Source organism: Gigantopelta aegis, chromosome 3 (genome assembly GCF_016097555.1).
Source record: "Gigantopelta aegis isolate Gae_Host chromosome 3, Gae_host_genome, whole genome shotgun sequence".
In the NCBI taxonomy this organism is placed as follows: Eukaryota; Metazoa; Mollusca; class Gastropoda; order Neomphalida; family Peltospiridae; genus Gigantopelta; species Gigantopelta aegis.
Window position 1 is genome coordinate 43,319,895 of NC_054701.1, and position 23,492 is coordinate 43,343,386.

General features: G+C 36.5%; 1 protein-coding gene across 1 annotated transcript in view; it reads left to right on the forward strand.

Annotated features, from left to right (window-relative positions):
• The first annotated feature begins 3,403 nt into the window (after positions 1–3,403).
• Positions 3,404–23,492, forward strand: part of LOC121390384 (sortilin-like) — a 46,590-nt gene continuing 26,501 nt past the window's right edge. Inside the window, exons 1-6 of the mRNA XM_041522186.1 lie at positions 3,404–3,676; positions 7,716–7,781; positions 13,488–13,552; positions 15,619–15,721; positions 19,430–19,594; positions 20,155–20,222. Coding sequence (XP_041378120.1) covers positions 3,449–3,676; positions 7,716–7,781; positions 13,488–13,552; positions 15,619–15,721; positions 19,430–19,594; positions 20,155–20,222 — 695 coding nt within the window. The 5' untranslated portion in view covers positions 3,404–3,448. The remainder of the gene's footprint in view (positions 3,677–7,715; positions 7,782–13,487; positions 13,553–15,618; positions 15,722–19,429; positions 19,595–20,154; positions 20,223–23,492) is intronic.

Sequence of the window (23,492 nt, forward strand, 5' to 3'; positions counted from 1 at the left end):
TCGATCCCCGTCGGTTGGCCCATTGGGTTATTTCTCGTTCTAGCCAGAAAAGGAAAGTGAAAATTTAAATTCTACATAATACCAAACACACCTGTCAGATCAGTGGGTCATTTTAACTAGTAAATGGCACCAGTTTCGTGAGATTTTCTGTATAGTAACTTGTGTGGCAAAAGTACACGTGGCATTTAATTTTTAATTTATTTTTTTAAAACTAAGTACCGGTAGTCGTAGTGCATAACGATGTACACAGTAGATATTGATTAAAAAGAGAGAAGTTTGTTCTGTTTAACGACGCCACTAGAGCACATTGATTTATTAATCATCAGCTAATGGATGTCAAACATTTGGTAATTTATTTATATATATATATATATATATATATATATATATATATATATATATATATATATATATATATATATATATATACTAATCTACTAGATGTAATCGCTATTGTCATGTTCAGTTTATCTGTTTAATTTTAGCAAAAACAGTGGTTGAGTTATCTTTTCACAATGAATGGTCAGCAGTGTTATATCCCTACTTAAACTTGTACTAAAAGTCCGTGCTTGTAAAATAATTATATGGCGAAATTAAAGTTAATTATATATCTATACAGGCACGGCGGAAGCAAGTAGACATGGGGGGGGGGGGGCTGACTGAGATCAAGGGCGTACAGCAAAGTTTCTAGGGGGTTCGGGGATTTTCTCCCGCGTAAAATGTTTAAAACTAGATGTCCTGAAATGCAATTTCCTGCATTCTACAAGTAAAATTCATCTCTGTCTTAAGTTTTACTGTAAATCATAATTCAGCACGCATCACGATTGACCAGCCTCGGTGGCGTCGTGGTTAGGCCATCGGTCTACAGGCTGGTAGGTACTGGGTTCGGATTCCAGTCGAGGCATGGGATTTTAATTCAGATACCGACTCCAAACCCTGAGTGAGTGCTCCGCAAGGCTCAATGGGTAGGTGTAAACCACTTGCACCGACCAGTGATCCATAACTGGTTCAACAAAGGCCATGGTTTGTGCTATCCTGCCTGTGGGAAGCGCAAATAAAAGACCCTTGCTGCTAATCGGAAAGAGTAGCCCATGTAGTGGCGACAGCGGGTTTCCTCTTAAAATCTGTGTGGTCCTTAATCATATGTCTGACGCCATATAACAGTAAATAAAATATGTTGAGTGCGTCGTTAAATAACACATTTCTTTCTTTCTTTCTTTGCATCACGATTGTGATAATCCCGTTGTCAAGTAAGCTATATGCTATTACTAAATGGATCTCAACATAGCGTCAGTCCAGGGTCCCACGACTGGTATATCAAAGGTCATCATGGTATGTGCTTTCACATCGACAGTAAAGTGCATATAACACAGCCATCCTATGAATACTAAACTCCATAGAATACACATATCCAATTTCAGTTCTTATTGCATCCTCTGCAATGAAGAAAAAATGTTTTTGGATAGGAAAAAAAAACCTCCAACCAAAAACAAAACAAATCCCCCCCCCCCCCGAAAAAAACAACAAAATTACAAACACACCCCCCCCCCCCCCCCCCCCCCCAAAAAAGCCAAAAAAAAGCAAGCGAAAAAACCCAAACAACAAAACAAAAAACATGCAAAAACAGTGCCATGGAGAATTATAAACTCAACCGCAATCTCCACAGCATATTGTTGATTGGTCGTGGGCAATTAATTTTGCAGATAGGGGTAATATGCGCTATCCCATGTGTGAAGTTGCTATAAAACAATGATAATCGTTATATACGAGTGTTGGGTTATTTTCTACCAGAATCCATACAGTTAGGCAGGAACACACACACACACACACACACACACATTTTTTTATTTTTTTTAAATATATATCCTTTTCACAACTACAAATATGATTGGTGCGTTTTCATTAGAATTCTGTATTTATTTATTTATTTATTTATTTATTATTTAATTATTCGATTTATAACTAGCTAGGGTCATTCAAATACTACGTAGCCTAACGCCCCCACAGAGTGGGTGGGTAGTTCCAAACATTATGTTGTCTTAGCTTTACAGGGGTGGATGTGTGTACCAAACAGCGTTACGTAACGCTTCTTTTTCTTCTTTTTTCATTACTAAAATCTTCTCTTCTTCTGTCATAAACGCTCTGTAACGGCGACAATGTTTACGTTGGTACTTAGGCTATAGCTAGACGTACGCACACAATTAATATAACGATTAAAAATCGAGTTAAAATGCGTTTCGGTGCTTTCCAAAATCGAAAACCAGTATATATTACGGTATGACTTGTTTCTAAATGGGGGGCGGGGGGGGGGGGGCAGGGCCGTAGCTAGAATTGTTTGTTTGGGGGGCAACTGAGTAGTTAATGGTCTAAAACTTAAACGGTTAAGAAGAGAATTTTCTTTAAGTTTCTGTAACTTTTTCGGATTTTTTTCTCTGGGCAATGCTAGCTACGGCCCTGTGGGTGGGGGTGGGGTGGGGTGTCCAAGCGTTACGCACTATGTTTTGAGGGTTGTGTATGGAGTTGGGGTAGGGGTGAGGGTGTGTTAAGTTTTACAAAAATAGCGTTATGTAATATTTGAAAGGCCCTATACATTGTTTCTTTGTTTTTATTTATTTTTGTGCTAATTTCAAATTAAGGTTCAAGCACGCTGTACTGTGTACACACCTCAGCTATCTGCATGGCCCCATGGGCTGTCTGTCCAGGACATTGGGTCAATGGTTAATAGATAGAAGTTATTAAAATCGCTCTGGGTGGGAGCCGGTAACGGGATGCGAACCCAGTACCTACCAACATTAAGACCGATGGCCTAACCATTACGCCACCCAGGCCGGTCCCCATACAATGATACAGGTTGGACTATACCAATTCAAATCCCATAGGCGACCATGTTAACGTTTGTGTTTAAAAACACTATATGCAATATATCAACCAAACTGTGACCCATAAATATCAGTACTACAGCCCCTACCTCAAAGTATTAACTGCAGAAAATGGTACCTTTCATGGCTCATTTTCGGTATAACCAGATGTTTCTGCAACACCCCTAGTTTCGCACAAAATTTTAGTACTGTTTTTTTACAGGTACCCCATACATGTTCCAAGCACAAGGCTACTTGACACGGTGGTAGGCCTACTACATCAAATAAAATTGCATAAATTTTTAGCCCAGATGAAACTAATTTTTTTTACAACCAACACACTCACATTTATAACCAATCACAGGACTTGTGGTGTTAACTTCTCTATCAAAAGTTCGGTACACCTCGAACTTCGACCCAGCCGGAAATTAATTGGTATAGTGCAACCTACATGTTCGCGAAGAGGAACTTGTTCGTTTAATGATCCAAGGGAGATTACTCTAATAGAAAGTAGTATCACGTGAGAACATAGTATCAAGATGGAGGTTGTTAGACGATTGTTTTTGCGATCTGTACTATGTTTACTAATAATGGTGTGTATTGTTGTTGGAGCCGTTGATTCTGTCATGGGTAGTGAGCATGTGGTGCGTTTTACTATCAGCGCAAACAGTGATCTGGACGCACTATCATCCATCGCTGACACTGCAGTTAAATCGCGTTGGAAACGGGAAGCTGGTTTGGATTTGAAACAGAAATGCCAAAAGCAGGAAGAAAAACATCTGACTGAAATGAAAAATGGAAAGCGTTACGAAACAAAGGTCTTGAGTTGATATTTATAATTTTTATAAGTCAAATGGCAAATGGACTGTAGGTCACTATAATTTATTACTTCCAGTGGCGTAGGAAGGGGGATGTGACCCCTACTTTGTAGCAGCAGCATGTTTTTTTTTTTATATATTTACCATCAATGTCCCAAACTGCGTTCACCCAACGACAAAAACATGAATACGATGTTTATGGAAATACTATTTTACATTTTTCAGCTACAATATGTCAAACAAAATAAATTGTAGACGTAAAACAAATCCATTCTAGTAAACAAAAGTGAAGCACCCTCCAGTAAACAGGAAAGAGTGCAACATTTCTAACTGTGTTCTAGATACGATAACGTAGCGCTGACATTGACACAGTCTTCTGTTCAGCGCTACAAGATGAGGCATATTCCCCATGTGTAGCAAAAACAAACTTCAGTGTTCTGTAAAAAAAAACATTCACACTTTGTTGGAAACACTTAATCGATATTGTTGATATATATTAATCAATTGTTGTTGCAAATATAATTAATACAATGCAGATTAACAATTATCAAGACTAAAAACGTTCTTTGGCAGCCATGACAGATAATACGAGAATCTCGTGAGAATGTGAAATATCCATACATGAAAATATATAATCTATCAGAGTAATTTTTGTTATATGATATAGTTGACGAAATGTATTTTTTAATTTATTTTATCTTTTAAAACTTAAACTTAATAGTTTGACTAAAATTATGAAAAATAAAAACATACCGACATTTAAACTGCATTGTCTGCTCTCGGAACTTTTTTGATAGAGGTCAAGGTAAGTAGACCCGTTTTTATTTTAATGTGGCGAAGCATTGTAATAATATAGATAAAAAAAATTCTTTGCATGATGTCACTTTACATCTCTTTACAAGAACAATAAACTGGGTGAATGACGTTTTTGTTTTAAGAACGCGAGAAACATTTCAATGCAAAATTGCTATAGAATTTTTTTTTTTTTTTTTTAACATTACTAATGCACTTCACTCTGAAGAAATCTTGTGATTAAAAAAACTGTACTATTTACGAAATGTGGATTTCAAGTGACATTACTTTAGACTTTAATTAATCAATATTTCTCATGAGCTCATCTCGGACAGTATATGGTTTTAAAATATACAGATATATTACTTGACACAGTTTCTGCGGTGCTCCGAAGAAGATAGCGGAAAAAACTACTTACAACCAACATGGTAGTCAAGGGATAAGAATAGCCAGACGATATTGTACATAGCGAATTTTAAGGGCTTACCAATACATGAGACATCTTTATGGCACCTGATGCATGTCAGTCGTGAAGAAACTTAAATGTGTATATAACTACAACTTTATTTGAACGAAACGTGCAATAATATTGGCGGGAAACGTGCCACTGTGATCTGTGGTGGCGCTGCTACGAAGAAATGGCATCCATATCCCGTAACGGTAACCGAGACGTAGGCAAAAGTTTCCGTTACAATACCGTAACTAACTGTGTTCAAGCACATGCGCTTGCAAAAAGTATCGTACCGCTCATGTACGGTTTGTCATTTTCCATTTTTAAGGCCACTACATGAACAATATATATGTTTCTTAAATATGCACAGTTGATGAACACGTTTATTTTATTTTTTTAAAGGAAATTTTCAGTTTGTCAGGTATTCTGGTCCGATCTGCGTTTTACCAACACACATCGCTAACATTTGATGTCCATACTGATAGGCATTACGTTCATACCAGTGAATAGTTTGTAATTTTTTTTTTTTTTAATGAATTGGTTCTTAATTAACACAATTTATATACTTAAAATTATTTACAATTGTTATGAATGGATTATGAATACTATTCACTACAGTAGAGGCACAAAAATGTAGCATACATTTTGCAAATTGAATATAATAATTGAAAACAAATTCTAACAACAGCTAGGGGGCTTAAAAATCATAAAAATTAAATGATTTGGCCTTGTTGATCTGGCACGTGTGAGGTCATGTGACACGCACCGAATGTTAATTCATCTTCCTCCATTTTAAGTCAATTTCTACGAGTCATGCGGACCTGATATTGGTAATTTTAAGAAATAAACAAAAACAACTTAGTAAAATTAATGATTTTAGGGGTTTGTAAAGTTTAGTATATAGATTCTTACTTGTCTGAACTTTATTAGTAATAAAAATGTTCCTGAACTATGAAGAAAAACCTCACAGATGAACGACTAGCAGACGACAACAAATCAGATGTTAATTGCATGAACCATTCATGAGAAAACAAATTGAACGCAGTTAGGGACATTGACGATATATATTTTTTTATCTATATGTGTGTCTGCCCCCCCCCCCCCCCCCACACACACACGTTCCTACGCCTACAACTTCCCTCTCCTGTACTTTGATTTGAAACTCTGAATAGCAACTATTGAAATAGTTCTCTGCCGTTAAATAAATTGATGGACATTTTGGATGGTTATGATCGCTCTGTTAGAGATCACTCTATAGCAAAAACATGGAATTGCTGACTACGATCAGGCAGGTAAAGATTTCTGCTCAATCAAATACAGTTTTCAATAACCCTATGATTGACATTAAATACCATTATATTTATAATGTTTAAGTGATCAAATATTTGACATATTAATGACTAATGCACACACAAATTACAAGTACTTAATTTTATGCACATTATGACTAATTCTTTTTAAAAACACTTCTACTTTTGATAAATATCAGGTAATTAAAAAAACATCTCACCTTTGAAGTTGAATAGTGGAAAAGCATAACATTGATATTTTGCATGAAAGCATTTTATTATGTACATGTACAAAACTACTATTTAAACAATGGTTAACCTACATATGTACTTAACATCTACCATTCATATTTTTACAATATTATATTAGACATGTTTAAAAAGAAAATCTCAACATGTTGGGAACAAAACTAACATTGTAAGAAACAAGTAAGTGTATTTCAACTATGGTATATTTAAAAAAAAAAAAAGTCCAATCAACTGTCATTTTTAGTAATATTATGTGCAGAAGATTTTGAGAAATTGCTTTAAAACTGTAATTCCTTCGCAATTACTAGTCTAAGGAAAGCTTCCTTAAATTGACACATTGAGAAACAAAAATTTAGTCATTCTGACCCTTAGAAAAATGGGTGTTGTGCAATCCATGAATGTGGTAGCCACATTATTAAGTCAAATATGTACTCAGGTGACAGCTTACTGCTACAATGTACTTTGGCCCTTGGGTCTCTTGTTGGTAATGGAAGAAGATAAAATGACACATTATAATTTAAATAATACTACATGTAGTTTGAACTTTGAGCTATTTCCATAAATAATAATTGATTAATATACATTGACTTAGAATTTTGTATTCTTATTATTTATTTATTTTTGAGGGGGGGGGGGGGGGTCTTTTTCCACTGACTACAAGAAATCCATTTAAGAGTACACATTGTATTATATTTATTATGTACTGAAGTTGATGATTTATTGTACTGCAAGGAACACTTCAATTTTGTATTAGTGATGAATTTCATTCAATGATTCACTTTATAATTATACATTACCTAGTATATATATTATTATTATATTAGTCTGGTGCACCATTTGCATGTTTCGCTTAAAAATTGTATTATGTATGGTTTATACACATAGCTCATGTATATTTACGAATGCGAGTTCTACATCTATCAACGTATTTGTAGTTTTTATGCAATGGCTGAAATGTTATTTATGTAATGTTTTCTTTCATGTTCATCATTTATTTCAATGAATGTATTGTGTCAAATTATATCGTGGAGAGGCATTTACATAGGCCTACAGCCTGTTTGCCGATCCATTTCATTTATTTCAAATGAATAAATATTGTTTAACAATCTCAGTAATTTAAAAATTATAATCACAGCTACATGTACATTGTAATTACATACATGTATAAAATGGTGCCTGAGCCATACTTATTGGGAAGATATAGAGTGGTATTTGTTTTGTGTCCAGAATAATTGGAATTTGTTTTCTTTGTTTTCAGCACATTTTTACCAATGAAACACACTATAACCTGGCTCTAGCATGGGCAAGTGACAATGATAAAGGGGTATGTACATGTGTATGTTTATTTTACATGTATGTGAGTTTTTGTAAAATTATTTAATATTTTAAATTGAAATACAATGTAGTATGTATATATATCAGGGCTCACACTGTACAAAAGTTTGTTTTATCCAATTTTCACATACATGTATATATACAATCCCTGCAATTGTCCACAGTAATCAGCATGTCATGTCATAGGGTTTTACGTGCACATTCAGTACAAGCTTGTTGTAGCGCACGCCTGTCGTCCATGACAGGAAGGGTAGGGGAGAGGCGGGACCGCCTGCACTGGCAGGTGCAAGGGAGCACCAGCAGCCCGATCAAATCGGTAGCAGGTGGGTGGGGGTGGTGGTGGTGGTGGTGCTATGGAATTTGAATGGAGCAGTTAAATGCCAAAGAGAAAAGGGTGCGCAATTTTGAGCGAGGAAATTTGGAGCAATTTTGAACGGTCGGTCGAAAGGTAAATCGCCGAGCTAATATAGGTTTTGATATTAGTGAATCAGTAGTCAGCAATGCTGTGGAGTTTTTAATACTCCACGGCACTTTTTAGCCTGGACTATATTCAGGTGGGGTTTTTTCAATGGCATATTTAAAATTTTTACCATGGACATTTTCGTAATTGCAGGGGTTGTATATACACATGTGCATGTATATATGTTAAGTATTTCCTCAAAACTTATTCAAATGTGGCTAATTTATAGAATATTTTATTAACCAAATACTAAATGTTGTAGCCATTCACTTTGTATAAAAATTAGTGAATGGCTAATTTGGCAATGTACTGGCATATATTTATTGACAATTTTCATATACATGTACTTTGAAAACTCAAATTGGATTATCAATCATGGTGCTATACAATGATTTATTTTTTATTTTTAGACAATTTGTAACATGACAGAAATATGTAGACACTTTTGTAAATTGTCAGAGTGAATGAGTCAGATTTTATAATTAAATTGTCTGACTGAAACAGTCAATTTACAGATTGCCTGAAAATGTCAGTCATTATACAAAATGATTTTAGACATTGAGTGTAACATATTGATCATTGTAAAACTCATAGACTAATGTGTGTGTATACATACAGGTATGTACTTGTGGAGTGGGAATTAGGAACTATATTTATACATGTACGTGGGTTGGGTTTTTTTTATCCTTTACCACTTATCTTTATAGTCTGGTAAACAGGGTTGTAAATAACAGGCACAGCCCTTGAACAGCTTGCTATTCTGCTGTTTCTAAATGTTAAATTGATGGCTATTAAACTCCAGGTCAGCATAAACTATAATGGACAGTTTGTTAAATGTTGTTCTTTGATGTTTTATTACTGTCGATTTATTAAAGTGTAATCAATAGTGATCTCTGTGGTCTGGTAATCAGGATTTTGGATTTTATTGAAAAACAGTGGTTTACGACAGACTGGCTTATACTTCCTGTCATTCCTCTATGTTTCTCTGCCATTATAAAATGTGTCCAACTAACAACTGACCGGGGGCGGGACGTAGCCCACTGGTAAAGCGCTAGCTTGATGCATGGTTGGTCTGGGATCGATCCCCATCAGTGGGCCCATTGGGCTATTTCTAATTCCAGCTAGTGCACCATGACTGGTATATCAAAGTATTTAGTATGTGCTATCCTAGATGTCTGTGGACTGGTGAATATAAAAGATCCCTTTCTACTAATGGCAAAATGTAGTGGGTTTCTTCTCTAAGACTATATGTCAAAATTACCAAATGTTTGACATCCAATAGGCGGTGATTAATAAATCAATGTGCTCTAGTGGCGTCGTTAAATAAAAAACACAAAACCCCCATAAAACCTCCACAACAAACAACAGAACAAATGAAAAAAAAAATAGCAGGTCATTTTACTTTCTAAGATGTATATTTCTTCTACAGGGCTTGAAATAGGAAGTAAAATATAGCCTGCTGTTAATTTTTCTAAATAGCAGCAGAAAAGAAATATGGTCTCCTGCTAAGAAAAAAATATGGCCTGCTGGAAATAAGACAGCACAGGCAGGGTTTCTGCCAGAGGGTAAAAAGGGTATGGCGCCATAACCAAAATTGTTTGAAGATTTGGTTTTTTTAAGTTAACCTTTTGACAAAATGAATTACTCTTAAGTATTATTACTGTATGATTTTCTTAACCGTAACCCATTTTCTTTTTGGGGGAGATGCACCGCCGCCCCCCCCCCCCCCCCCCCCCCCCCCCCCGCCCCCCCACCACCATAGCCCTGTTGACTGGTTGCATTCGGCAGAAACACTGGCATGTAGTATAGTAATTGTTCTATTCAGCAAGCCATTTTGCAAATATTTGAACAACTAGCATTATCTACATTGTAACAATGGATGTATTTTTCCTCTTCATTGCTGTGTTACCTGTAATAGAGTGGGATATAATGATTATGTAGCTGCATGGTTGAATACATGTATATATCACTTTTCAGAACAAATGAAATCTACATACATACATGTATTATACATTTTTCAGACACCACAGCCATTGGAATAAGCATTATGATTACAGTGTCTGGTATATAGCATAGTGATAACCGATTTACAGGCTACCATAAAATTTGTCTTATATCAGGGCTAGCTCACTTGCCAGATTCGGAAATTGCACATTTTAAGAACAATCAGCAAATTTTATTTTAATTTGGTGAAACAATTTTCAAGGAATAATTGATATTTTATTGGAAAATAACTGGGGTTTTTTTTTTTCATTTTTCATTTTTTTTTTTTTTTTTTTTTTAATTGGCAAAATTATCTGCTCACTCAGTACTAGCCGTGTAAATTTACATGAAACACAATTTATTATTATCAACATTTTACCATTTTTAAGATGGCGGTGTATTTTGTTTAATAAGACTTTGTACTTGTAGTTTGCTGTGTTTAATGACACCACTAGAGCACATGGATTTATTAATCAACGGCTATTGGATAACAAATATTTTTTTATTTTTGACAAGTCTGTAGACTTCAGAGGAAACCCACTACATTTTTTTATTAACAGCAAGGGATCTTATATACACTTCCCTACAGATAGGATAGCATATACCAAGGCCTTTCTCGACTTCATTCAATGTCTGCAATATTTTTTTTTTTTTTTTTTTTTTAAACATTTATTGTCCCGGTCCCTGGATCATATACATGTAGCAGTGTCGTGGTTGGGAGCCCCGAGTCACTGCTTACACACATATATTCATCAAGTTCAACACATGTATACATTTATTATCAACATAGTTCAAGATATTCGGGAAAATATAATAAGTATGACCTACGTGTGTCACAATGATTTTACGTGCACCACGAATGACGTAATTTTGTAAAGCGACGTCATAACTTAATGTGGCTTCCTCAGTGTAAACGCTTATAAAAAATGACGTCATTTTGTCGTCTCTTTTTAGTTACATTTCAAACATTTTGACATGGTCCTAGCTTGCTATTCTTAAAAATAATATTTTGGATAATATAGATAATAAAGAAATTATTACACTGATCGTACTGATTTTACAAAACTCGTGTAAGGATTCATGTAATACATACATTCATACAATAATCCTGACACTCATTTCGTAAAATCTGTACGACACACAAGCTTGTATAATAATCTCTCTCTCTCTCTCTCTCTCTCTCTCTCTCTCTCTCTCTCTCTCTCTCTCTCTCTCTCTCTCACTCTCTCTCTCTCTCTCCATCTATATATCTCCATCTATATATCTCTCTCTCTCTCTCGCTCTCTTTTTTTTTCTTCTCTCTTTCTCTCTCTCTCTCTCTCTCTCTCTCTCTCTCTCTCTCTCTCTCTCTCTCTCTCTCTCTCTCTCTCTCTCTCTCTCCATCTATATATCTATATCTATATCTATATGCATTCACATACACAGGGTTAGGATATATACAAGCAGAACACACTGACTCGCACGAACGCACATATTGAAATAAGTTATTTGGGCATATATCCACCAAACGGACAAACTGACAGTTGGACATGGACAGTGATCAATAATACAAATAAGATATTTTTATGATAATGCCTGCAATATTTTGTTGGATCGTTTAATAGGGCAACTGCCGGGTGACCATGGCTTTTAATACTTCAGTTAATCTTTGCCGGTCCAGTGATTTTATTTACAAACGTGCAACTTCATGAACTGCGCAGTCGTATACATGTATTTGTGATCAATAGAATCCATCTGTTGCTCACTGTATTTAATTAGTATGTCTGTGACAACAGCTAGTATGTTGTATATGTACACATGATGCTTAACAATTTAGTCAAACCTGCTTATCTGGGCACCTCTACTAAGTGATTGTCTTTCTTAATAAGCCAAAATAATTAATTGCAGTGAAATCTTCTATCTGCCTCTGTATATAGACTACTCCTACAGTGTACTAAGTATAGCAAAAAAGGATATTTACTATACACAGGACAGCACCATAGCCTTTAATGTACCAGTCAGGGGCATTGGTTGGGATGGGGGGTGGGGGTTGGAAAGGATTTGATTAGTCCACCTCAGATAAGCACGAACTACAGGTACATCCTTCTTCTGAGAATGGTTGGGCAACACTATATTTAATTTAGTTTTATCGTCAGCATTGTGCACATGTATGTACATAAAAACATTTTAAAAGGAAGGAATTGTTTTGTTTAACAACGCACTCAAAAACATTTTATTTACAGTTATATGGCATCAGACATATGGTTACGGACCACACAGATATATTGACAAAGGAAACCCGCTGTTGCCACTTCATGAGCTACTCTTTTAGACTAGCAGCAAGGGGTCTTTTATATGCACCATCCCACAGACAGGATAACACATACCACGGCCTTTGATATACCAGTCGTGGTGCACTGGCTAGAGCAAGAAATAGCCCAATGGACCCACTGATGGGGATCGATCCCAGATCGACCACGCATCAAGCGAGCGCTTTACCACTGGGCTACATCCCGCCCCCAAAAACACTTTAAAAAACAGTTTAAAAAGCAGGCTACAGATTTTCGAAGTTATGTTAGCGCTATGATATCGTAAAATCTGCCTAGGCTACAACATCAGTATGGCGCATGTCATAACCTCCAACGGTTTCATGATATCATAGCACTAAGAATATCATCTTCATAAATCAAGGCTAATATTCGTTCCTCGTATTCAGCCTTGATACATGTAATCAAGATTACTGATATCCACTACTAGCGCCCTCTATTGGAAGAAAATTTGTAACACCGATTATGTCCCTTACACGATGACATCGCTGACCAATCACAGCATCGGTAACATGTGACAATCTTGAAAGCAATATCAAAAATTAACCGCCGGACGCTGACGCTGCCATCTTTGTTTACAATAACAAGGGAATCTATAAGGAGCGTTGCGATTCGTTGCAATCAGATCTCATCGCATCCAATGAAATTTAAGCATTTTGTGGCACGATTTCTTGACGACATGTATCAAGGCTGAATACGAGGAACGAATATTAGCCTTGATTTATGAAGATGTAAGAATATGGGCCAAGGTGTTTAGTCTTAATATGTTTTCATTCACTTGTGAATTGCTTATTATTTGTTTTAGTTTTATTGGGTTATATAATAATGGTACTCAAAAGAAATAGACATGTACGGATAAATCACATTTAATTATTAAGGCTTTGTTTGATGTGGAAGGTTTTGAATGCAGTTAAGATGACTTAAATAAATTATTGTACCTTTTCAGACACTTATTGTTGTGACATCAGAGGTAGTCATGATGATGTTTGCCATGTCCAGTGTGTATCGAAGGTATGACAGCTTACATTAAATATTAATCCTTTATATTATCTTGATTTTAGACTCGTATATATTTTTGTTGTTAAAATGTAGCTGGTTATTGGCATTTGATACAGACTGTCAGCAAGGTTTGTTCACCTGATTACTATGATAAGATGTTATTTTCTACATTTAATTTTACTTTTATTACATATCTATATTCAAACTTTAATATAGTGATAAAGACATTTTCAAACCATGTGATAAATTTATCTTGTATCACACATACATGTATGTGCGATCTGGACAAGAACGTGTAAATGGGGAATTCCCTTTATTTTTACGGCAGTTAGTGCCTTTTATTTACTGACGTCATGTATGATATACAAATTACGTCACATCGTATTTGAAATATTACACAAGATTGCCGCAGAGTATGATTCTTAACATTAAGTAAATCCATAAAAAGAGGATTGATTATTAGATTTAAGAAAGTGTAGTTATGACCTTAAATTTTTGTAATAAATACCAAACTTCACAGATGTTGTTTTCGCTTCCTATTTATTGCACTCGTTTATTTGGCACAAGATCATTCTACTCGACCACTACATGGTCTCGTGTTATATAAAATTTATATTCTTGCACAAAATAAACGAGTGCAATAAATAGGAAGCGAAAACTTTTTTATTTTGCACAAGAACATACCAGTCAACCGCTACACAGTGTTGTTGTATATATATTCTTGCATAAATAAAGAAGTGCAATAAATAGGAAGCAAAAACAACACGTGTGAAGTTCTGTACATGTATATTACCTGTTGTACCTTTGTGATCACCTTCAATGTGCTTTCAAAACAAGAACCATGTGTCTGTATCTGCTTGTCCATCTGTCCCATCACATCCTGTTCATTTGTTTGTTCATTTATTCTTCCTACATGCAGATGTCCATCCATCTATTCATCCATCTATCGCAGATCTGGAAATAATTTTATTTGTGGTGCCTGTCAACATGATGTACATGTACATTTGTAGGTCAATCAGTTTGAGTCTGTCATAAATGAAAATTTGCCTGTCTCCATATTAAATGTTTAAATAATGTTACTGCATCTTTTATTAGTCCCCTGGATGGGCCAATACTGGTTTTGTCTCTGTCTGTCCATCTGTCTGTCCGATGGTTTCTCCCATATATATATGTAGTTTTTTTAGCTCTCTTTTTTTTCACAATACTATGAGATATTGAGCTGACATTTAGTGTACAGCTTTACCATGTACTTCTACATTAATGACGATTTACTTATTTTTGACAGAGTTATGGCCTTTGAACTTAGGAGATACAAAAAAAATATTTCCAGACTTTTTTTCACAATGGCTCAAGATACTTATTTCCAGGCTTGTCATCCATCCATCCATCCATCCCATCCATCCATCCATCCATCCATCCATCCATTGGTCAAATAAAGCATGCAAGTAGTGGTCAGTGAACTCACTGAAAAAGTACATCACTATTGGTGTGTTCAGAAGGAAGGTCACTTGGGAACAATCTGACTGCATTGTACCATTGTCTTCTATCATATGACACTCTTATCTCATGGTCCATTCCTTGACGTGGTAAGGTAGCTTGCATGTCTCAGTGACTCAGAGTGCTATGCCAACTGGAGCATCAGCTCCTGGTAGGGTCACCCAAGCTGGACTAGTCAAAGCGTAGAGACTAGACTAATATGGACCGGACAGACAGAGGACGTGAGTTAAGAAAGACAACTTTCTAGGAGAAGCAAACTCCAAAATCAAAACTGAGCTGGAGAGGCTCAGAAGCCTAGTAAGGAAACTCCTTGGAGAAGGAAAACTCCAAACTTAAACCAAGTCCACTGAAGTCGTACAGAAGCTATGCATAAGCATTAGTGTGGAAACCGAAAGGAAATGTCTGTACATGCACCAAGCTTTATGATCATCATATCACACTCATTTCGGGCTAGGTGCAAAAACCAGTCTTAATGAGCGACAGCAATAATTGCTTGGCCTCCTGAACATGGTTCATGTCTCTGTTTCTGTGTATTGTACAGCTTTACTGACTTTTTAAAAATGTATTATCTTTGTTTGCAGTACTGACTATGGAAAAAATTGGGAGAAAATTGACAACAAGATAGAAAATGCAAAAATTAGAAAGGACAATGGGTTGCAGAGAAATCCACATTTTGCAGAAAAGGCAAGATAGTTCAATTTGTTTTCTTTTCTCTTTTTTCTTCTGGTTTTGTGCCGTGTTGGTGTTGGGGGTTTTTTTTGGAGGGGGTGGGGGGTATTATAATTTGTTTGCTTAACCCATACATGTACGGTAGATACTTTCAAAATTCTATTTGCTACAGCCATAACTACTGGACAGGGAGGCGGTTCCCTGCTCCGGACAAAATACAAAAGGTGCACTTTTACCTTATAAGTGTCCAGTTTGTTTAACTGAAGAAGGACAAGTTTGTATAACTGTACCTGGATTGTTGTTGTTTTACTGCTTACCCTACCCACCCCCAGGTATTTTAGTCTACATCGTGTAACCTTGTCAGCTGATTAATTCAGTTATTGACCGAGTGAGCTATTTATATTTGTCCATAATATATTATTATCTAATTATGGGTTAAAAACACTGTTTAATGCACAGACCTCGGCCACGGTGCAGTGGTTAAGCCATCGGACTACAGGCTGGTAGGTACAGGGTTCGCAGCCCGGTAGCGGCTCCAAACCAGAGTGAGTTCTTAAGGGCTCAGTGGGTAAGGCCACTACTCCCTCTTCTCTCTCACTAACAATTAACAACTAACCCACTGTCCTGGACAGACAGCCCAGATAGCTGAGGTGTGTGCCCAGGATAGCATGCTTGAACCGTAATTGGATATAAGCACAAAAATAAGTTGAAATGAAATGGAATGGAGGTTAGTGAGAGAGAAGTCAAGATAGTGGCCTTATTGAGGTGTTAAGACACTCAGGATTTTAATCATTTGACTCTTGACACTCAAATACAAGACCGGCCTCGGTGGTGTCGTGGTAGGCCATCAGTCTACAGGCTGGTAGGTACTGGGTTCGGATCCCAGTCGAGGCATGGGATTTTTAATCCATATACCGACTCCAAACCCTGAGAGTGTGCTCCGCAAGGCTCAATGGGTAGGTGTAAACCACTTGCACCGACCAGTGATCCATAACTGATTCAACAAAGGCCATGGTTTGTGCTATCCTGCCTGTGGGAAGCGAAAATAAAAGATCCCTTGCTGCTAATTGGAAAGAGTAGCCCATGTAGTGGCGACAGAGGGTTTCCTCTCTCAATATCTGTGTGGTCCTTAACCATATGTCCGACGCCATATAACCGTAAATAAAATGTGTTGAGTGCGTCGTTAAATAAAACATTTCTTTCTTTTTCTCAAATACAAATACAGTGAAACCTTTTTAAACTGGGACCAAGGAAAACAAGGGCTTTCTTTTTCAGAGAGGTTCTGTTCTGTATTGATATTTAAAACGGAACCATGAAAAACATCTGGTTTAGAGCCCTGTCCCAAGTCTTTCCGCACACATATAAATTTAATACATGTATTTTGGTATATATAGTTTAATAAAAAGAAAAACAAATTCAGTTTATTATTCACCATCTGATGTTGTTAAATTGGATTCATTAATTTAAAAGGCTTCAGTATTGTCTGTAGAAAGGTACTTTTTTAAGAAGGTGTAAAAATACTTCAGAGGCAAAAGGTTAATTTGTCATACATGTGCATGTATGCCTGTTGTAAAAATAGTTCATAATACATGTACATGTATGTGTGTGTCTAATTTTTTATATTGAATTGCTTTCATGTGGAATCAGCTGCTCACATTCATCTGAAAACTGTAACATCTGCTTCCCTTTCAAAAACAGAAACTGACACAGCCATTTGCAAGACAGTCAAATGAGTCTGATGTACCTGGTTGATATATTTATACATAATTATATGGATATATATATATGAGCTCTATTTAAAATGAATTATTTTTTTTAATCATAAATACAGAACTTTGTACCTGTACAGGACTACATATATATTTTGGCTATTTGTTTTAATGTTGATACACAATTCCAGTCCAAGCATGATATGGACATACACTTCAGCTATTTAAGTTGTTTGCCCTTATTTAGGTGAACGGCTCAAAATTAACTACTCAAAATACACAATATGCTTCTAATAATCATTTTGACGGGCATCTTTTGCTTTTCCTCTTCTAAAACATTGTTAGTGCTATTTCGATTAACAAAGCCAACATTGGAACAGCCAATATTAAATTAGATATTAATTTGTAATAAAAGGAAAAGAAAAATTGGTTAGTTTTAATTTACATAAAATGAGCTAGTAACGTTTATATAAATATGAGTAGTCCAGAACTTCTTCTATATGTAACTTTCTGTCGTTCACTTTGAGACTAAAATGTCCAAAGCAGAGATTGCTTCCCATTACACAAAATAATGTTCAAGTGTTATACAAGCATATTAAAATGGCTGTGATTTAAGAATATGTTTAGAATATTAGCTTGGCAGTGTTTGTTCATAATGTGTCTTTTTACTTTAATGTATTGCTTATACCGTAGTTACTCTTTCAAATGTATTAAAAGCGCATTCAACATACATCTGTAAAGAGCATGCCAGTGTGTGCTGATAAAGTGATTTTTTAAAAATAATTTTAAAAATTTAAATTTAATTTGAATTACAAACAGTTGGTTACCTGAACACATTTCTACCTGTACTGTAGTTACTCATACAAATGTATTAAAGGCACATTCAAGATAAATCTATAAGCAGCATGCCAGTACTTGTGTGTGTTAATAATGTGATTTCTTTTCGTTTTTTTAATTGCTTTTGAATTACAAACAGTTTGTGGGTCGATGGTGTGGCCTAAACACATTTTTACCTGTACCGTAGTTACTCTTACAAATGTATTAAAGGCACATTCAACATAGATATATAATGAGCATGCCAGTGTGTGTTCATAATGTGATTTTTTTTTTTTTTTTTAAATTGGTTTTGAATTACAAACAGTTGGTAGGTTATTGAACCCATTTCTACATACATGCATTGTGATTACTCTTATAAAGGGGCGGGACATAGCCCAGTGGTAAAGCACTCGCTTGATGCGCAGTCAGTTTAGGATCGATCCCTGTTGGTGGGCTCATTGGGGCTATTTCTCTGTCCAGCCAGTGCACCATGACTGGTATATCAAAGGCCGTGGTATGTGCTGTCCTGTCTGTGGGATGGTGCATATAAAAGATTCCTTGCTACTAATGGAAAACACCCTCCACCTGTTACCGGCTCCGGTCGGACTGCTGAGCTTCCTTGCACCTGCCAGTGCAGACGGTCCCCCATCCAACCCAGCCCAACCCTTTCCTGTCCTGGATGGAGGAGCCGGCTGAGGCCAACACCTGTGCCCAAGACAGCCGTGCACTACAACAGCTTGCTCTGAATGCGCACATTAATTCTCTTAAATTAATGGGAAAATGTAGCGGGTTTCCTCTCCGAGACTATTACCAAATGTTTGACATCCAATAGCTGATAATTAATAAATCATTTTGTTCTAGTAGTGTCATTAAAAAAAAAAAAAAAAAAAAAACAAAACTTTACTCTTACAAATTTATGTATTAAAGACACTGGCCTTGATATTTTTTTCTCTTTCTCCCCCCCCTCCCTCTCTCTCTCGCTCTCTCCCCCCCCCCCCCCCCCCCCCCCCCCCCCCCCCCCCCCCTCCCCCCGCCCCCCCCCCCCCCCCCCCCCCGGTAAATCCAGGTTGTCTCAGGTCTTCCTGGTGTTTGTAATAAACAAACAACATTTCACAAAAAACAGAAATGAACATACATGATGTTATCGGGAATTACATGTTGGGTCGTTGACTTATTTGTGATGGTCTGGTTGTTTCAGGTGTACCTCGTCACTCACAAGGAGCTCATTTATGTCACAGAAGATGGTGGAGAAACCTTTTCCAAACGGAAAGCAGTAAATTCAGACGAAATTATTGCTGAACCACTGATATTTCATTCTAACAACTACATAGACAAAATTCTCATCGTATCTAATAATAGAAAGGTAAGTATTTTTTTTTACCAAAATGAGTTTATTTTCTATAAAGCCAGAGTGCCTTTAATGTCTGGTGATGTGTTTTGTACTGTGAGTACAGCTTCTAACTTCATACCAGAAAGTTGGGCGAAACGTAGCCCAGTGGTAAAGCGCTCGCTTGATGTGTGGTCGGTTTGGGATCAATCCCCGTCGGTGGGCCCATTGGGTGCATCGTTAAATAAGCCATTTCCTTCCTTCATACCAGAAATTACATATATGCCCATTATAAGAACAAACAAGAAATGAGGAAAGTTAGACACTGATTTGCAATAGATTTAGTTTGGAGGAATATTAAACACTAATTAAGCAGCAATATAAATACTATTTATATTAAAACCGCCATTCTGATGTAGTTTAAACTTTTGGGTGTAAAATAATCCCTAGACTTCATGTGTATAATTATTTGATAATAAACAAGTTATCTGTTATATTAACATTTATGTCCCGAATGAAATAATGTTCATTTGTCACAAGCTTACGCAAGTAATTAATAAATATATAAATACCTCTTTGATATTATATACTTGCAGTTGTATGTAACCACTGACAACTTGAAAAATTACCGGCTCATTAACAGCGATGTAGCAGCGGCCAGGTGGTAAGTCCTATTTCTCAGTTTTCTTATATAATATAATCAAAATCTTTAAATACCACAACCTTTGATATATATATATACCGTATTTTCCCATGTATTATGCGCACTTTTTTTCCAAAAACTACAGGTGAAAAATGGGGGTGTGCATTATACATAACAATAGAAAAAAAACACTTTTAAAACTGTCCAGCGATCACCGATAAAAAAAAAAAAAAGTTGATCGGTAGTTTACGGTACTTTACAGGTTATTGTCTGTGTTCATTACAATGAAAGGCCAAAACCCTCTTAAAAATCACTTTTCACTGGTGTTGGTTGTAATAAATGTAAAATAAATGTATAAAAGCATCCACACCTCGCCAAAAAGGTGCACAAAAATTATAAATATGGACCGTGAATGTTTTTAATTTCCATGAGATTTATTTCGCCCATTTCCGTCAAACCGGAAACATACAACACTACTATAAAATTAGGAATCAATATGGCTACTGGTGAAGAGTGAGTGTGTGTGTGTGTGTGTGTGTGTGTGTGTGTGTGTGTGTGTGACTTGTTAGCAATTGAGTAAAATCACTTTCGTGAGATTTGTTGGGAATAGCATCGAGCCTAGTCTCGTTTATCAGCTGATTTTCGGACAACTAGAAGTTCATCAGTGTAGCCGAGGAAATCGTCATTCGAGTCTTGCGCATTCAAAATTTCTTCGATGTCAGCTGGAGCATCATCAGCGTAGTATATGTCGGCTTCGTCATCGTGTTCTGGGGAAAGCTGTTCTTCCTGGCGGCCTTTAAGCACATCGTCTAACAAAATATCATCTTCACTTCCATCCATGGCATTAGAAATGCAGCATTTTTTTAAAGACAAAAGTTAGACTATTGCCCTGTCAATTTCAGTCCAGGTGTCTATAATCCATTGACAAATTTCGGACAGCTCGGCACATTTCGTTCTCCCTGTTGCTGTAAACGTCTTCTCACCAGTCATCAACCATTCATTCCATTTTCGGCAAATAATGGTTTTGAAGGGTTTGTTGATAGACACATCAAGGTGCTGCAGAACTGACGTCATGCCACCTGGGATGATCGCTAGTAGTGTCTTTAGAGATTTTAAGTGCCTTTTAATCTCTTGTTGTCTATGACATCGAAATGGATCCAAAACCAACATGGACTGCTCTTTCCTCATCCCGCCAGGTTGCTTTGCCCATACTGTCCTAACCCAGCCTTCCATGATATCTGCATCGAACCATCCTTTCTCTTGCACTCGTACATGTATTCCAGTCGGGAACTTTTCTTTAGGCATGGTTTTTCTTTTAAAAACTACATATGGGGGTAGTTTGTTGCCATCAGCTGTGACAGCAAGCATGACTGTAAATCAGTTTTTTTCATTCCTAGTAGTTTTTATGTTTACGGTTTTTTCACCCTTGAAATGGACAGTCTGGTTGTATGGGATATCATATGTTAGTGGTGTCTGATCGGCATTACCTATCTGGCTCATTGGGAAATCGTACATCTTTCTTTGGCGGATGATACATTTTTGAAATTCTTCTAATGGCCCTTCCAGTTCTTTTGGCAATTTCTGGGCAATGTGAGTTTTCCGACGAAGAGACAAATCATGTCGTTTCATGAAATGATGACACCAATTTACCGATGCTTTGAAGTATGTGTTGGCAATGCCTTTATTCTTGGCGATGATAATCGCTTTTGTATGTATGTCAGTTGTACTGACACCGACTCCTGCCATTCGTCTTTCCGTCACCCAGTCAGGCAACTCCTTCTCGATTTCTGGAAACACAGCCGTTTTTCCTCTGTTCGCTCTCTTCATTTTTGGCAGTGATGCTGTCATCTCTTCTTTTTTTCGCCAATCTCTAACGTTGGATTCTCCAAGTCCAAAATGACGGGCAGCAGCTCGATTTCCGTGGTGTGATGCATACTCGATGACTGTGAGTTTCTCGGCAGCAGTGTATGATGTTCTCTTTGCAGACATTTTGACAATGAATGATTTGCCATTTTTTAATGACCATTTATACCTTTCTGTTAACATTTATTTTTCTTTTCATACACACTCTGGCGTGTTACCACAATGCATATAAGCCATATACATTCAAAACACAACAATAGTTAGACAGTTTATGACATTTATTGTTACAGTGTAAAACAAAAACATTTGTGATTTAGCGTTTTAAAATGACGTTTTGTGACATTTTGAGCACTGAGTACGAATCATTCGCGTCTTCCATAGCTATATACTTCGGTCTGAATGCATCGGCTTGCATCATTAACCAATCAGAAGTCAGAAATTATACTTTGCCGTGACACTCTAACTCAGTGACGTGCGATTACAGACTGCTCCTTGGTGAAGTCTCGAAATCTCGCGTCTTCACATTAAGCACGAGAACCGAATTTAATAAGTTATATTTTTATTTATTATTGTCATTTACACAGTGTATCAGTACCGTATATAATGTTTGTCTTGATTTATGCATGTGTGGCATGTAAGTACACAAGTACTTGCCTACGTTTTTTGTGTGACATATATATAGGTCTACGTATACAAGTACTTACCAGTAATTTAAGTTTTCTTTCTTGAATATACCGCTACTTTCACTTTTTAGTTAATTTTGGTGATGGGGAAAAACGATAGGCCTACATCTTGCATTCACTGTTAGTTTTGTGGTTTGAAAAAAACTGTGTGCATTATACTGTGGTTCGTGGGGGTTTTCTTGGAATAAACGTTCAAAGTAGGGGGTGCGCATTATACACCGGTGTGCATAATACATGGGAAAATACGGTGTATGTGTGTGTGTGTATATATATATATATATGCATGCATGTATATAACTACTGATAGAGAAGAGAGTATAGGGATGGGGGTGATACATTTTTTAGTATTTCTGTTATGGTTGATTTGTTCACGATACTTTACACAAATGCCACTGTTATCACCCATGCATTTTAATAAACTATTTTAACAATAAAAAAACTAGGTTTTTTTAATGGTCACTTGTAAAAATATTAAACATAAAATGTTTTAGTATATACATGTTAGTTTTGGGATAGCCCATGCAAACATGTCACATGCAGTGGAATTGAGCACTGTCATTTCAACTTATTTTCGTGCTTATATCTAATTAAGGTTCAAACACGCTGTCCTGTGCACACACCTCAGCTATCTGGGCTGTCTGTCCAGGACAGTGAGTTGGTTGTTAGTGGTTAGTGAGAGAGAAGAGGTTGTAGTGGTCTTACACCTACCCATTGAATCGTTAAAACTCAGCCTTATGTCTGATAG